Source organism: Sceloporus occidentalis, unplaced genomic scaffold (assembly GCF_023333645.1).
Source record: "Sceloporus occidentalis isolate IW3139 unplaced genomic scaffold, rSceOcc1.0.p SCAF_5, whole genome shotgun sequence".
Classification (NCBI taxonomy): domain Eukaryota; kingdom Metazoa; phylum Chordata; class Lepidosauria; order Squamata; family Phrynosomatidae; genus Sceloporus; species Sceloporus occidentalis.
The window spans coordinates 159,569,865-159,586,980 of NW_028316985.1; the positions used below are offsets into that span (position 1 = coordinate 159,569,865).

The window sequence follows — 17,116 nt, forward strand, 5'->3', positions numbered from 1 at the left end:
CCCTTTGCTTTGAATAAGAAAACAAAGCTTTAGCTGTATACAATGTATTAAAGATATTTTTACTGTGACACAAGCTCCGTTCAACCATTCACCTGAACATGCATAGGGCTAACGCTGAAGATCAGAATATGAGTAACATATAAACCCCACAATTCCAGTGTAAGCCCAAAATCCCCAAGCACTCAGAAATAAGTACAATAGCATTTAAAAAATTGACACTGTACTTTGCTATATGGCCAACATGGCTACCCCTGGATATGTTCAGTCAGAAATAAGTTAGACCATTGTGCATTGAATGAAAAGGTCTAAAATGGCTCTGTAACTACTTTAGCCTGAACACATTTGGAAAACTCCCATGGATAGAAGCCATTTTAACATATGGATTTAGTGGGAAAATCCATTTAGCCAATATAAAGTTAGGATTGTCCATACCATCGCATTTTGCATCACTATCTATGGGTTTGCAAACTGAATGGTGACAAAAACTGACAGAAAGAAAATCATTTGATCCGTGGTGCTGGATGCGAGTTCTGAGGATACTGTGGACAGCTAAAAAGACAAATGAATCGTAGCACAAATCAAACCTGAATTCTCTCTGTGCCATGAGGATTAAATTGAGGCTCTTGTGCTTTGGTCACATTATGAGAAGGCATTACTCACTAGAAAAGACAATAATGCTTATTTATTTTGTATTTATTTCAAGGATTTATATCCTGCCTTTCTCCCACAATGGGATTAGAAAGATGGAAGGTAGTAGGAAGAGAAGAAGCCCACAAACCAGATGGATAGACTTAATAAGGGGGCCACAGCCCTGAATCTGCAAGACCTGAGCAGAGTTGTTAAGGATGGGGTATGTTGGAGTCTCATTCACAGGGTCACCAGGAATCAAGGTTGACTTGGAGACAGTTGGCAGCAAAGAATAGTTGAAAGTTGTTTAAACAAACAACATTTGAGTTTGAGTTTGTTTATTGATCAAATCTTTTAAAACTGTTTGGCCTTTTTGCTGCTACAGCAGTTGCATTGAATTAATGGAATTCTCATATATATTTTTTGGAAGTTTACAACCATTTATTGATTTCCTCATTATAGTTAATTCTCATATATTGACTTAGAATTCCCCTTTGGTCTAGAAGATCAAGCTAGTTAGGACTAACAACAGAATTTAGGGCCGAATAGTAGCCCTTTTTTACTTTATGTGTGCTTCTGTTGAAGAAATGTTACAGATTTTGACTATACAGTCTTCCCTCCATTTTCGCAAGGATCCATTCCGTACCCTCATCCCGCAAAAAAGGTAAAATTGTGTATATTCAAGCCCTATCGACATGAATGGAGGTGCACTCCATGGGTGTGTGCCCCATTTTAGCGCCATCCATTTACTTCCCAGATAGTCAAGGGATGTGGATCCCAAGTCCGTGAGAATGAAGGGTGGACTGTATTGTAAAAGTAAGGCGTTTTCATGTGACATACTTGATTTCATGGAAAAGAAGCTAGATAGGAAAAGTATTGCAGGCGGTCGCAGTTGGTCAGACTTCATCCTCTGTTCCCTTATCTGTTGGAGTTCCCCAGGGCTCCGTTCTGGGTCCTCTTCTGTTTTCTCTCTAGACACTGTCCTTAGGTAACTCATTAGCTCTTTTGGTTTTTCCTACCATCTGATGACACCCAGTTGTATCTTTCCACCCCTGACCGTTCTCCAAGACTTGAACAGCAAGTTTTGTCTTGTCTCACAGCTGTCTCGCAGTGGATGCACCATTGGTGTTTGAAGCTCAACATGTCCAAGACGGAGCTTCTTGTCTTTCCTCGTAAGTCCACCCTTCAACACTCCTTTTCTGTCTCTGTGGACAACATTTCTATTCAACCAGTCCAGCAAGCCCGCAGTCTTGGTTTTATCTTTGATTCTTCTGTCGTGTATCCCTCAGATCTAGACCACAGCCAAGGCTGGTAGATTCTTTTTATACAATATTGCCAAAATCCAACCATATCTCTCCACCTCTACTGCCATGATTATGGTCCATGCCTTAGTGATCTCACAAATTGATTTCTGTAACATCCTCCTGGCTGGGCTTCCTCTTTCCCACCTCCGTCCTTTAATTTCTGTCCAGCATTCAGCTGCACGCATTATCACTTCCGCCCACCGCTCTGACCATATCTCTCCTGTGTTGGCAGCTCTTCACTGGCTCCCCCTCCCTTTCCGCATTCAGTATAAGCTCCTGCTGTCGACGTTTAAAGCCCGCCATGGGCTGGCCCCTCCTTACTTATCAGACCTTCTTTCTACTCACATTCCCACTCGAGCCCTCCATTCTGGTAGTCAAGGTCGGCTGTCCCAGCCCAGGATTTCCTCTGCCCCATCTCAGATTCACCCCTTTTCACTTGCTGCCCCTCACTCCTGGAACCTTCCCCCGCGAGCAAGAGCCATCACTTCTCTAACCAGCTTCAAAACAGAGTTGAAAACCATCCTGTTCAGAGAAGCGTTCCCAGGCATTGCATGATTGTCACTTGCTATTTGATGTTCTTTTGTTGCCTCTTTTATTGAATCATTTCCTGTATTGCTATGTATTTTATATGTATTATCCTACTATTTCTTAGATTGTATGCCATACACAGGTTTACTCTTTTATATTTATTGTTTTATGTACAGCACTGTGCAAATCTACAGTGCAATAATAATAATAATAATAATAATAATAATAATAATAATAAAGTTCATGACTGGCATCCTATTAGGCAGTCAAGATATTATAAGCTAAACTGTTTCATATTCACGTTTATGATCGTGGCACCTTTGCTATGACTACAAATGCCTATAAAATCCACCCTAAAAGCTTGGCAGTGCACAGGGTAAAGGAATTATGTGGTACTGGTAAGTGAGAGGCTCTGAAGGATAACACAACTACCTAACACAACTACCTACTGGCAGTAAGATATGATGAAACACGGATTTGTGACATAAACCTGCATAGCTCCTGCTTATTACTCCATAGTTTGCTAACAGAAGGAGCATAAGGTCTGGATCTGGAAACAACAATCAACACCCTGGTTGATTGTTGTAAGCTTACTTGGTCACGACCAAGCATCAGGATTACGTAGGGGCAACAAAAACACCCTCTTGCATATATGCAACCTATTCCAATAAGCCCCTAGTCACCGGGAGATGTTCACTCGATGTGGCCCCCGCAATGGACACACCACCTGCCCTCAGTGCTCCTGATCCAGTGCTGTGGAGCCCTGAAAACCACGACCACCAGATCCAGGACCTATACTGCCACCCTAAAACAAAGTTGTGACAAAAACATCCTAGCCAAGGGAGGAAGGGAGGGAGAGCAGAGCCAAAATGGTGCCTGATGGTGCGCGATGCAGCCTTAAATTGGCCTGCCCACCAATAGGGGGCCTGGAAAGAGGGGAGACATCACCTCCCTGGCCCCTATCACCAATAGGCTGCATTCAGGGGTCCGAGCCAGCCAATCATGGCCTCTTCCCTTTTGCAATGCAAGCTGGGACTTGTAGTCCCAGCACCTGGTGCAAAAGAGCCACCCTTTCCACCCCAGCAACCAATGGTGGGCCTTCTCGCTGGCCCAAAGGCTGCTGGGGCAAGACAGGCCTTCACAATTGTGGAGACTAGGGCACCTTCTGCCCTAGCAACAACGCTGGCCCGGTAAGATGGGCAGCATTATTTACCTATGTTAACTTGGGATTCAACAATTCATTGGGTTAACTTTAGCTGGGATTGGCCAATATTATTCAGGCCTTTATATCCCATTATGGTTCAGAAGAAAAGCATGAGAACTATGAAAAATGCAGAGCATGTTAAAAAAAAACCCAACAACTCTATTGTTCCATTTTTATTGTATGTGGTGCAAAAGCAAGTTTACACTTCTTGCCTGATGTTGGTGAAACAGAAACAGGTGATCTTGCCATTTTGGTTCTGGTAAGATTGGTTAATCTTTGCCACACTTTCTGCCTATCTCCCAAGTAAGAGACTGTGCTGATATACGTAACTGAAAAAATACCACACCTTGTGGGAGGTTTCCACATAAGTAGCTTCTTACAGGGAAGCATGCACGGTTCTATTTTCAGCTGGTTACTTATGCAGTCAGGAGACCTGATTCAACCCTCAAAAAACAAAGCAAAACAAAAGAAAATATGGAAACAGACAACAGTCTAATGCATGTTAGGATTCTCTCTTGGAAAAGTTCCTCAGGTTGCAGCCAAGTTGCTGTTTCCATTACAAGTAAACAAATGTATAAACAGTTGAATCACAACCAAACAAATCCTGGACTGCATCTGCCATGTCCATGTATAGTCCACTGCATTTGCTTTCAAAAAGTTAGCACTTAATGCCATCATAAACTGAAAACAGAAAATAAGTGTCATTTAACTATTCAATTTTTTGTTAAACAGAATTAATAATAACAACATGGAGTAACCTTCACCACCATGAAGCCCTCTAGATGTTTTGGACTTCAGTTCCCATGATTTCTTCAAATCCTGGGGCCATGTCAGCTTGGGTGATGGGAGCTGTAGTCCTAAAAATTTGGAGGAAACTTGGTTGGGTTCGACCTACACATTGTCAGGATTGAAATTTTAGCTATTAAAGTGCCCAACTAATTCCCCCTTGCTAAGCTGGTACCAAGAAAGAAAGCATACAGTTACTGCTACATTTAACACTTGTACATTTTTATTTAATTAAATCATCCATTGTACACATTGCAGCTATGTATTGTTAGTGTTGTTTGTTTGTTTGTTTAAATCTTTTAACTAATACATGCCCTCATAGATATATTCAGTTAGTGTTATCACCATGGGAACAAGATGCCAATTCATCAACTTAAAATCACCTTCTCACAGTATTCAAGTTCTCTGATAACACAGCAAAAATCAAAACCAAAAAAGGAGGATAGCCATTATGCTGTTACACAGAACATCATCTGCACCGCAAATAACACAACAGAAATGCATTTCTTGTAGAGCCCCAATCTTGAAGGTCAACCAGTGATGTTCTTGACAATGAGAAATGAGCTATTGTGTATCCTGAAGTGGGTCTCTTTTTCATTTTCCGTCACAAGAAATATTTATATCCTGCTTGCCAACCTATTTATTTATTTATTTTAAAATATTTGGCATAGCACTTCGGGTAGCTTCTTAAGCAGGAAACCAAAATCTCCTTAATAAAATGTTTCCTTTCTCTCAGCATGGGTATCGTAATGAGGAGGTGCCATTTGTAACATTTATTTTCGGAATTCTGAGCACTGAGTGAGTCATATTTTTTTTTATACAAGAAAGAAAAGCCTAGCTAGGTTCTGAAAAATATCAACCCTGGAGGACGTGTCCCATCATTGTTGAATATACTTTGTCTTTATCAAATAACTGATTCAAAATGTATATCATTTTATATGTATATATAATATATATAATTACATATATATGTTAAAATGCTACAGAGCTTCAGACCACTATTAGAATTAGTTACAGACCACAGACTATTTCCAGAGCTGCAGATGCCCTTCTTGGAAAAACAAAGTGCAGACATTTACAGTATGGTTCATGAAAGGTGGTGAATGAATATAAATAAAAGATCAACAAAAAATCAAATGCCTGATAGATTTGTATCCTTATCTAAGCAAAACCTCAAATTAAAAAACTGAAATGGAAGATAAAAATCTGCTCGCTCAGTGCTGAGAGAGATGAGAAGCTGTTGACCATGATCACAAGAGGGTTTTCATTTTCCTATGCCACATGCATATACCAGGTTAACAGACAGTCCTGATAAAATGTGATAACTTTAGATTAACCTTTCTTGAAGAGTGGGAAAGGGTTTCTTTTTTGTGCCCTGTCAAGTTATCTACAGTGCAGTGGCCAGCAGAAAGAACCACCAGTAAGACAATGTGGTTTGCTAAAGCAGTGATGAAAACAGGAAACTACAGTAGTCAGAGCAGTTTAATGCACCCTGCCTCAAGTCCCGATCTAAAAGGGGTGAATACAGTATGCAAATGTGCCACAAATATAGCTGCTAGCAAGCTATATTGAGCTGGGAATTTATTTTTCTTCACGAAATCTTTAGGTGCCTTCCCAGGAGTCAGAAAAGCAGTGATGGCTGCAATCAGCTGTGTTTAAAGGGAAACAGAGTTTGAGGTTTCATCCTGACTCCTGAAATCTTCAAGGTCAGGTGGATCATTAAGCTGGAAGTCCTATGAACACAGGAGGCTTGGCACGCTTCCTTCTCAGTAGATCCAAGTCTTAGAATCAATGGATTGTGTTAGCAATATTATATGAATTGCTCTTCAACAGTTTCAATTGATCTTGTAGTCCTCCATTCTAAAAGTAGTCACAATAGGCAGTGTTTTTTTTTCTTTCAGTCTTGTGAGTCCAAGCACTTTAGCTATTTACAGATTAATGTTAATATTCCCCTCTTAAAAGTACATTGTGTACATTGCCACATGAAGAGGCCTGTGGAAGAAACTGTTTTTATGTAGATGATGTGAAAGCAAAGGAACAACAAAAATGGCAAATACTACACATTTCCAGTACAGCACAAAGTCAAGGACTTTTAGTGGACGAACCATCCCTAATGAAGGATGCTATCTTTGGTCACAAATTAGCTTATGGATATTTAAAAAAGAAGGAAAAAATGGGGAGGGGAAGACCTACACTCTATGGCCAAAACAGAAATATCAGTGTCCTCCAGTGATTATGTTAAATTATAACATCCATGGCAAAAGAAGAATGTGAATGCTGTATATTAAGTGGATATGTGTGTTGGTCTGTGGGTGAGATTTAGCAGCATCTCATTTGGCCTCTTTCTTCCACTCATCTTTGCAGAAATGTTTTAGTAGTTGCTGAAGGTCATGCTGAAGGTCATCACGGGGTAGTGCTTCTGGTGTGTCCTCCAACACTTCCACATGAATACGGTTTCCATACTGGTCCTTAACCACAGTCCTCTTCTGTGTACTGGCTTTATTCATTGTTGTCCTACAGGGAAATGAGAAGATAACATTTGAATTAATGCATCATTTCCTAAGAAAGAAAGTGTATTTTCTTTCTCTATTAGTAGTTTAAAATACTGGCATGTGGACAGAATGTGATCAACTAAATGGGTCCACATAAATGGGGAGTATAATCACAATATAATCAAATGGGGAGTATAATCACAATAAATTCATCAGTCCTTGAGATGCTGCAAGAGTCTTTGTTATAAAAGGCAGTTTTTATGTTCCTATGTTGTTTTTGGTTCAACATGACATGCTATTGTCATTATAAATAAGAGCTTAGAAAGGTTAGAAATATTTCAGAATTTTCCAGTATGCAAAGGATTCAGATTTTGCATTCTAAAATACTTACAGCTGGAACCCCCTATAATTGTTTATATTACTTAACATATACATTTTGCCCTTCGTATCTGTGGGAGTTCAGTTTCAGACACATACCCCCACACAGAGGGCAAAAAATATGGGACCTTAAGTTCAATTCTTCCCAATGGTGGTGTGACATGCACATGACCACACTGGCGCAGGCACATGCACGTGCTGCCATTGGGGGGGAATGGAGCGGGGCCATCTGCAGATGCGCCAATCAGTTGATGGTAAGCCCATAATTGGGAAGGACTGTACTTAGCTATGTAGCAGAGGTGCTAAGAAACCCTTTTATTCAGTTGTGAAGATGCCTAAGAAGGCACCAGCAAGAGTGTCCCAATGGGTATTGGACTGTACTGATCCATATCAGCACTACCTAGATGCTTTCAATGCACAACAGGACTGATGTTCAGCAATTCTGATATGTATCAGTTCCTATATGCATCAGGCACTTGCTCCCCTGCAAAGTAACATAACAACAGCCCCTTAATGGATATAAACATTATGGAACTGTCTAATTCTAATTCCCCCAGATGCTAATCAACTTATGAAGAAGTAAGACCTCCAACAGGATTCTGGTGTTATATTTTCAAATTTCTTCGAAAAATACATGCTTACATGCACAGACATTACAAGAATATGTGAAATCAATGCAAAGTATCTATATGATACTACACCAAGTATAATGATAAATACTTGACAAATATTACTATTCCATCACCTTTAAATGTTATATAATCTTCTACTGTTGTATCAAAAAATGGTTGCTTATTTTGTTATTATTGGTTCATATAACATCATCAATGAACATGTATTGCTCAATATATAAAAAAATACATCCTTGCCAATAGCACACAATCTGCTTTAAAACAAAAAGACTTAAAGGGAGAGGAAATGACAAATATATCATTTGTGACAATGGATGTCTAAGAAAAGGTTATACTGTGCAAAAAAAAAGTGAAAATGGCAAATTAATTGGGGTGTCCTGAGTAGCATGCTTACTCTGCTTCTTCATGAACAGGTATGCAGCAATCCCATGCAGATTAGTAACACAAGGATTTGAAACAAAAATATCTATATTCACTAATATGCAATCTTGGCATGTTTGGAACATGCCTATAAATATGGTACAAAAATGGCTCAAGAATCACTCTATATTGATCAATTTTGATTGGATGAATGCACTTTTGAAAGACAGTAAATGTTTTGTAATTGCTTTACACTATCATTTAAAATCTGCTTTCATAAATAGCACAATGTCACTGAAAATAAGATATTGAAAAACGAGCTTGTCGAGTAGATGTTATACAGTAAATGGTTTCAATTTTGGGATCACAGATCTATGAAAAACGTGCCATCTTTTAAGATAGTACAGTAACATATGACCTTTCTTACTGCTTAAACATGGGGTCTGTTTAAATGTTATTTCCTGGAAAGAAACATCAGTTTCATTTCAGGAATGTATATATCCTTGCTCCTTATTGTATCAAGGCCTAAGTAAACCATCAACATGAAAATAGTCTTTGTTCTTTCTGTTGATATATTATTAAAAGGTTCACTGCTCCTTCTCTTTCTTATGTTTGGACATTGAGTGCATCTGTTTAACCAACCAAAACAGCATCACGGTACACAAGGGTGACATAGCAGCAGTCCTTGGGCTTTGTATTTTTCAGAAACACTAAGAAAGGATTCAACTGTGGACTTCTCCTGGTGGAAATAACAGAATCCAATTTGGAGGAGGTAATTTATTTCTCATTGTAGGAATCTGAGATCTGCAAGAGGGAGGGGAGGTGGGAGGTAAGGGAGTGCCAGAACCAGATTAGATTTAGGCCATAATCTTCCAGAAAAAAATACTATGGTTTCTGTTTCTTCCTGTTATTATTATTATTATTATTTTAAATATATTTTTATTAAATTTTTGAGAAAGGTCAGAAATACAGTCACAGCTAGCACACTGTTATTATCCAGATCATGGAAAATGTGATTCAAAACCAAATAATAACAGGGAGAGTTTCAAATATATGTTTTGACAATCATTGTTGCAACCTTGCTTACTGGAAATGTCATTGTCCTGCATCCCACTCACCAGCTCAACAGACCTCCGTTGCTTGGTGTGACTGCTGGCTGTTAAGGTAGGTTGGGGTGGAGGGTGAAGATCTGGCAAGGAAATATTACTTAGAGCCTTTACAGACAGGCCAAAATAAAGCTGCTTCGGGTCACTTTGGAAATATGCTGTTTAAATGATGCATGAGTCCTAAGAGGCCAGAAGCCAGGTCAAAGCCATGCACCAGTCCTAAGGAATGGAGCACAGCTTTGGCACAGCTTCTGGCCTCTTAAGATCCATGTGTCATTTAAACAGCATACCCCCAAAGTGACCCAAAGCAACTTTATTTTGGCCTGTCTGTACTGGCCCTTAGTTACACATTTTAACTAAGTAGGAAATGCAGGATATCAGTAGTTAACATTTCATTTAGACATTTTAAGAACTGGCATGTGCCCCAATGAATTTAACACAGCCAGCATAGTCTAGTGGTTTGAGCACCGGACAATGACAGGAGATCAGGGTTGAAATCCCTGCTTAGTCATGGAAACCTACTGGATAACCCTGGGTAAGTCACACTCTCTCAGCCTCAGAGGAAGGCAAAGGCAAATGCCCTCTGAACAAATTTTGCCAAGATAACCTTGTGATAGGTTCCCCATATGGTCATAATGAATTGAAGGCACACAATACAACCAACATAAATCATATTTAGAGGACAAAAAAGGTAGATGTTACGATATTTCAAGTGTTTAAAACCAGGTATGAAATATTTTCCCCATTATGTACAATGAAGAGCTACAATTACATCACAGGTACAAATTCAGACTTAGGCTAAATATTAGGATACATTTCCTATCCATAACAGTGATCAGCAAAACTACAAGCCACTGAATCAAGTGAATAATTTTTTCACTTTAAAGTTTTCAAGGATTACGTTGAAAGATGTGTGTTACTGTTATTAGCTTTCAAGTTGATTCTGACTTAATGGCAACCCCAAGGTAAATCTATCATGGGGTTTTCTTAACAAAGTTTCTTCTGAAGAAGTTTGCTACTGCCTTTCTCTTAGGCTGAGAGAGTGTCACTTGCCCAGGATACCCAGCAGGTTTCTATGGCTGAGCATGGATTCAAACCATGGTTTAATCTGACACTCAAACCACTATACATTGACTCTCATGGCATTTAGTCTGGTTTAATTCTTAAGGAATTTGGAGATCAAGTCCAAAATGTAAAGGCTAAAGGAGTTTAATATGCTTAGCCTGCTGGAGAGAAAAATAAGAAGTAAATATGATAGCCATTTTTAAATATCTGGAAGCTATCAGAGTGATAATGAGTGAATTTAACCTTTTCTCCAGTGGTTAAATTCTGAAACCATGGGTTTTGTGAAAAGAAATTCAAACTAAACATTAAGAAAAACCTGATCTGAAAGCAGAACAAACTTGTTTGGGAAATAGTGGATCATAATTCATTAGAGGCCATAAGCAAAGAATTGCAGGTCATATGCCTTCAAGTCATTTCTGACTTATGGTGACTTTAAGGTGACCTTCTCATTGGGTTTTCTCGGCAAGATTGGATCAGATGGGGGTTGCTTTTTCCTTATTCTAAGGCTGAGAGAGTGTCACCTGCCTAAGGTCACCCAATGGGTTTCTATAGCCAAGTAAGATTCAAACCCTGATTTCAAGAGTCATTATCCAATGACCAAACCACTATATCATGCTGATCCTCATGATTTTATGACCACCCCCAATGGTGGGTCCATACAAATGGTGGTCATAACCTCAGTTCTTTCCAAAGCAAGCTGTCACTTCTGTTATTTTGGTTTGTAAAAAATTCCTCTCTAGTTTCACAGGTCGTGTTAGTGTACATCATTCAGCATATTTGCAAATAATGTTTAAGGCTCTCAGAGTCAAAGTTGACATTATTTTGTTTCCATTACTACTTCTATTAGTTTGTTAATTTTTTGCCACTAAACACTTCATAGCCATGCCAACCCAAACCTTTTAATAACTGAGCCATCCTCTTTCATGATCTCTTTTTCTACTAGTGGGGAGAGTTCAATTTTCATTTTGTTACCTGCATAACTCAAGGCCTGAAGTAAAACAAGAAAAAAAAACATAGCACAAAGGAAAGTAAGCAGAGCTTAATTATTTCAAGCTACCATAATGCCAGAATGTCGTATGTACCCATGAGGGGTGAAAAGAGCAAAATGTGTGTATATGCACGCCATATCAATGTTTACTGAAAAGTGAGCTTGTTGTAGGAAATAGCTGTCAAAACAAACTAATTATTCCTGTGTGGGCTGTTAAAAGAATATATTGCTTCAGAATTTACTTTGACATGCTGAAATTTATGGTGCCACAACAGAATTTACACCTCTCTGTAGTGTTGATAGGATAAGTAGAATCCAGAAGGGAAGGGGGGGGAAACATGGTCTTCAGAGGTCCTCATAAATAGTCAGAGAGAGCAAAAAAAAAAAACCTAGGTGACTCGATCTAAGCTTACCATTGCCAAGCATACAGCTGACATACCCTCTGAATATCTCACTAGGTATAGGGGCAGAGAACTGAAAAACTGTACAAGTTTGTTTTATTTCTGAGCACATGTTTGATATGTTAATTCTTCTTTTTCACCTATAAATCAGTCATTTTCATCTATTCATAGTGTAAGCCCATTTGGGAATTTAGCAAAGTGGGTAGTATGCCTTCGTAATGGAAATTAAGAATCCTGTATTCCTCACAGGGGTTCCTCATGATATCCTTGTCTCTGCCTATTATGCCAAGCTAGCAGGTGCTCCCAGCCATCACACAGTAGCCCCCACAAGTAGAAATTTGTTTTTACTATCTTTTCAACACTGGAAGACTTTCTAGCTCAACAGGAGACATTACCCATCAGAAACCTACATTGCTGATCCTGAATATATTCTGAAAGTATCTCCTATAGCTTTTTTAAAAAACTGGATGTCACTGAAGTTCCACTTCCCACTCCAGTGTAAGTCATAAGGTGTTGAAGCCTTACAATTTGGAAATGTTTGGCATATCTGAAATGCTTCCTAATAAAATTACTTCCATAATTACTTCCACAGAGCTTTATAAAGTACCTCACATGGATTATTCTTAATGGAGCAAACTTTGTCCTGTGTGTGAGAAAGAGGATTTTATTACACAACAGATGTATGCTATGTATTGTGGAGTGTATGGAATAAGTGAGGACACATTGACCAGTTGAGTGTCACTGGTAGCACTGAACTCCAAAACTTAAAAAAAACCAAAACACTTTCACATGATTTACATGCATATGTTAAATAGAATGGAAGACAAAGGTGAACTTTGTGCAGGCCAACTACCAAGGTATCAAGCAAGAATCGCCCAGCACCATCTTTATACTCACACTTGCTACTGTATAACACTGCCTCCAAGTCCTACCCTAGAGAGATGGCCCAAGATGATACTATGGTCAATGGTATCAAAGCTGCTGAGAGATATAGAAGAACAATCAAGGGCACACTCTGACAGTCAAGCTCCTGGCATAAGCCATCTACCAAGATGACCCAAGCCACCTCAATCCCATTACCAATCCTGAATGCAGATTGAATTGCAACTGATAATCTTTCTCACTCAGGAGCTGGAGGCTACCGTGCATCTCAATATCTCTCATAGGAGAGGGGTGAAGTAAAAAGAGCTGGAAAAGAGAATAATGGCGTGAAGATGTGGAAGGAGAGCCTTCGTTTTGACTTTATGAGATGATACTTTTAAAATGTTTTATTTATTTATTTTACTGCTTTTGCTTGAAAAGGTACTTTGTAGGTAGATGTGCTTCTTTAAATATATACAGTTATACATGGTGTTGTTCCACCTTGAAACTTTACTGTCAGAAGGAGAAAAGTATTTTACCTCTTCAAAGTCATCTTTGGCTGATGGAAGATCAGTTGCTAAGCTAGTATCTCCATGGTGTTTCTCCATTCGCTCCCCATGAACTACTGTAGTCTTTACAACCTTGCTCACTTTGCGGCCTTCTACTGGTTCGGACTGAAATTCTGAGGCACTAGATAAAACACTTGGCTCAGAAAAGGTCACCTAGTAAAGAAAAATTTCCAAGACAAAAGTCATTAATTGTCTGCCTAATGATAACAATGATTCTGAAAAATGTAATGCTGTTGTTCAGTTACATGTCTTCCCAGCCTAAGAACAGGTAAGGCATTAATAAAATAAGAAATGTCCCTAAGATACCAAATATTTATACCCAACCACCTCTTAGAAATCACAAATGTGGAAAACTCTCTCTAGTCCCTTCCAAATGAAAAAAAAGGAAAAGAAAAGAAAACAATTTGTGCTGTTTTAGTATGAATGACACAAGATGTAAATATCTTTTTTGTTTTGACCTGTATTTCTCTCTCTAAATGCTTCAGAGTAGGCTGGTTCCCTACAGATTATAAATATGACCACAAATCCTCAGATAACTTGAGTACTTCAAATTTTGTACTGAACCAATTTTGTGAATTAGGAAAATAGAATACACACAATCCATTTGCTATTTGGAGTTGGAGGCTTCTAATAACCCAGACAGTTGTGAAAAGAAATTAGTCCACTGCTTTGTTAGTAGAGTCCATCACCTTCTTCCATATAATCTGCCCCGTACAGTCAGGTCCTCTGGGAGGAATTTATTGCAACCTTTAAAGACCAGGCTAGCTGCTACCTCCCAGAGGGCTTTCTCTGCAACTGCTCCCAGTCTGTGGAATCGCCTGCTGGACGAGATCCATCAAATTACCAACTTAGACGCCTTTAAAAAAGTGGTCAAAACGGATCTCTTCCAGCAGGCTTTTCCAGAATAAGTCCTCGGCCACATAATGATCACACCATATACCATGGATTTTTGCACTATGTTATAACTCTGCCTGTGACTATCCGATTTTTATTAGATTTAAATGTGATTATGTAATTTTAATCCTAATTGTTTAATTATTTTTTAAGGGGGGATATTGTGTAAATTTTGTATTAGTTTATGTGTTGTTAGCAGCTTTGATTATTTTTACAAAAAGTGGGATATAAATAAAAGTTTTATTTTATTTATTTATTTTAGAAGTATATTTCAAGCTGTCTACTTTTCTGCTAGTATTTTTCTGCCACTTTGCAAGACTGAATGGCCATTTATGGGAGTTTCCTGAAAGGGAACATGTTCCAGATTCTACCAACTTTCCACTTGTGCTTCTTGCACTCCTAGCAGCAAAAAGATTTAGAGATGGTGGACACGTAGTTGTGAGTAGGCCTAGAACACTGGAAACAATGGAAAATTAGAAACATTACTTTGTTGGACTGTAACTAGTCATCATGCTGCTTTGGAGCTATAGTACAAGAAAGTAACTTTCCAAAGCTCCGAGTAACCCTACTCACAGGATATAACCATCTTCTGTTAACACACTACTGACTACAAGTTTTCCTATTATACACTGCTATATGAAACTGTATTCATGGGGTATGTATTCACCTGCAAGCCTCAGAGTTTGTTTTTCTTAAAATGAGATACATGCAGCTTTGCCACTGACACATGGAATTTAAAGTTAATTTCCTGGACTTTAAGAATCTCCCAGTACCCACATGGCTACAAGAAGGAGGAGCCTCCCTGCAAGAACACCTTTACATACCATCTGAACTGAGGACAACCACTACAAAATGAAGACCTATGACTAACATCATGATCATCATTTATTTATTTTTCTTTCTCTGGTAAGATTTTTACTATCTTTGCCTGATGAAGAAGTCAGTGGAACTTTGAAAGCTTGTGGCATGTTTAATATGCATTTTGGTTGGCTCAATAAAGGCATCACTATTTTATGGATGTTGGATGATACAATACATAGTTAAGTTTGTAATTAAGTACAATAGTGAAAAGAAATCCTCTTGGGGTGATACAAGTTAATTTTCATAATTAACTTGTCATCATATAAAGTAATCTAACCTCTGATTGTTCACTATCACTCTTCAACACAACACGTTTTATGACTTTGGAAAATCCATCTCCCTCTTCCACTGTAACAGGTTCCTGTGGTTCTCCTTGCATCACAACTTCTTCCTTTTCTGTTCCATCGGGTAAGACAAATCGCCTGATGATTTTCCTAGTGACCTAAGGGGGTGAAGTTAAGAATTAAGTTGTCCTGAAATTCATTTTCAAACCACAGCAAACATACATATTGTTTCAAAGACCCAGCATCTGAAAACATAAGCAACTCTTCCAAAAGTTGTTGAAAGCCTCACTACATCCATTTTACTAGCAGATAATATGAGACCAAGGGCAATTAAGGATTTGATATTTTAAATCAGTTCATTGAGGCATGGAAGTTCCAACCGCTGGCTGACATCCTGTTAGTGGAACACAGACAGAGAGGAGGAGGCAGTGTGACTCTGACTCTGTTGGAATTTTACCCTTTAATAATGCACTCTTGAGGATATTATGCTGAAATTGGTTCTTGGCTGATAAATTAAGCATTGAAGGTGTCACATTGTTTCAGTGAAGAAGGCAGAGAAAAATGGATAGTAGAAGACCAGCTCTACTGCAAAAAAAAAAAACAATTTACAAAAGGTATGGACAAGGAACAACTATATTTTTTGCACTCGGACATTATAGCAAAATCAAAGTGGTATATTGTTTCTCCTGATCACCATTTCCGAGGTTTTCTGGCCAGAAAATGTCTTTAGGGGACTAGAAGTATCAGGGGGTGCAGAACCAACCCATCATGTCTGCTAACACGTTTCTCACCTTTTTAACTGATTTCATGCAAAAAGAAAAATTGTTAGAAAATGTGGCTCAAATATGACAACTAGGGAGGTTCAGGGAGCTCAGCAAGCTTAGGATTCAGGGCTGTATGAGGCCCATAGGTTACACTTCCCCATCTTGGTTTAGAACAACAGCTTAAGGGACCTCCTCAAAAAAAGACAGTGACATCAATAGTTAGAATGAGAATGTAGCAAAGCAATTAATCACAATGGCAACCTATTCAGATGTAGAACTATGACCAGTCTTTTAAGCTTCTGGCAGGCAGCCAAAACAATTATCAACATGACATTCAATGTTTGAAATTGCTGTTTTAACTATTTCAAAACTAGTTTCTAGGATTCCTTTTAGCTGCTTTTAAGAGTTTTTAAAGAGCATTTTAATGTGTTTTTAAGAATGTTTTAATCATTGTATTGTTTTAATTGGTTTTTATTTGTTCATCAACTAGGGAGTCCTTGTGGGCTGGGAGGCCCACCGACAGACAGTTGGCATGACACAGGGATCAAATTTGTTTTTTGTTTTGTTTTGTTTTAAATAAAATTGTATTATTAAAATTGGTATATACAAAATAGAGAAGAAAAAAGAAACATGGATCAAATTTGAATCAGTATGTCAGGTTGTAGATTGGGTCAACTTGATTTGATCTACCCTACAGAATGCCGATATGTCAAGTCCTCATAGTAGCTGTTTTCCATGTTGCAGATAGGTGCCTGTCAGTACTATTTGTCTCACTTTAAGTCTGTTCTACATACAACAAGCAAAGTATAGCTATGATGTACAACTATCAAAAGTCGATAATATTAGACAATACCTTCTTCACCACAATATGACCATGTTCATCAGTGTACTGTTCCTCTGTTACAGCTTCTGGTGGCATTTCAAGCATATCGTCAGCCTGTTAGACAAAGAACAACATCTGAGCTAAGAACAATTGCTTTAAATAAATGGAATAAAAGACATTAGTGGGGTT

The 17,116-nt window shown here is 38.5% G+C and overlaps 1 protein-coding gene across 12 annotated transcripts in view; it reads right to left on the bottom strand.

Annotated features, from left to right (window-relative positions):
- Positions 1-3,822: 3,822 nt before the first annotated feature.
- The window catches only part of ANK2 (ankyrin 2), a 404,131-nt gene continuing 390,837 nt past the window's right edge, over positions 3,823-17,116 (bottom strand). For 10 of the 12 annotated variants that reach the window (XM_089525937.1, XM_089525940.1, XM_089525943.1 and 7 more), the window contains 4 exons: positions 16,958-17,041; positions 15,334-15,498; positions 13,272-13,454; positions 6,854-6,963 (listed from right to left, as the gene is read on the bottom strand). In XM_089525937.1, the coding sequence (XP_089382063.1) occupies positions 6,949-6,963; positions 13,272-13,454; positions 15,334-15,498; positions 16,958-17,041 (447 nt within the window). In that variant the 3' untranslated portion in view covers positions 6,854-6,948. Of the gene's footprint in view, positions 6,964-11,378; positions 11,471-13,271; positions 13,455-15,333; positions 15,499-16,957; positions 17,042-17,116 lie in introns of all 12 variants that reach the window. The other 2 variants (XM_089525944.1, XM_089525945.1) reach the window with 2 other exon arrangements.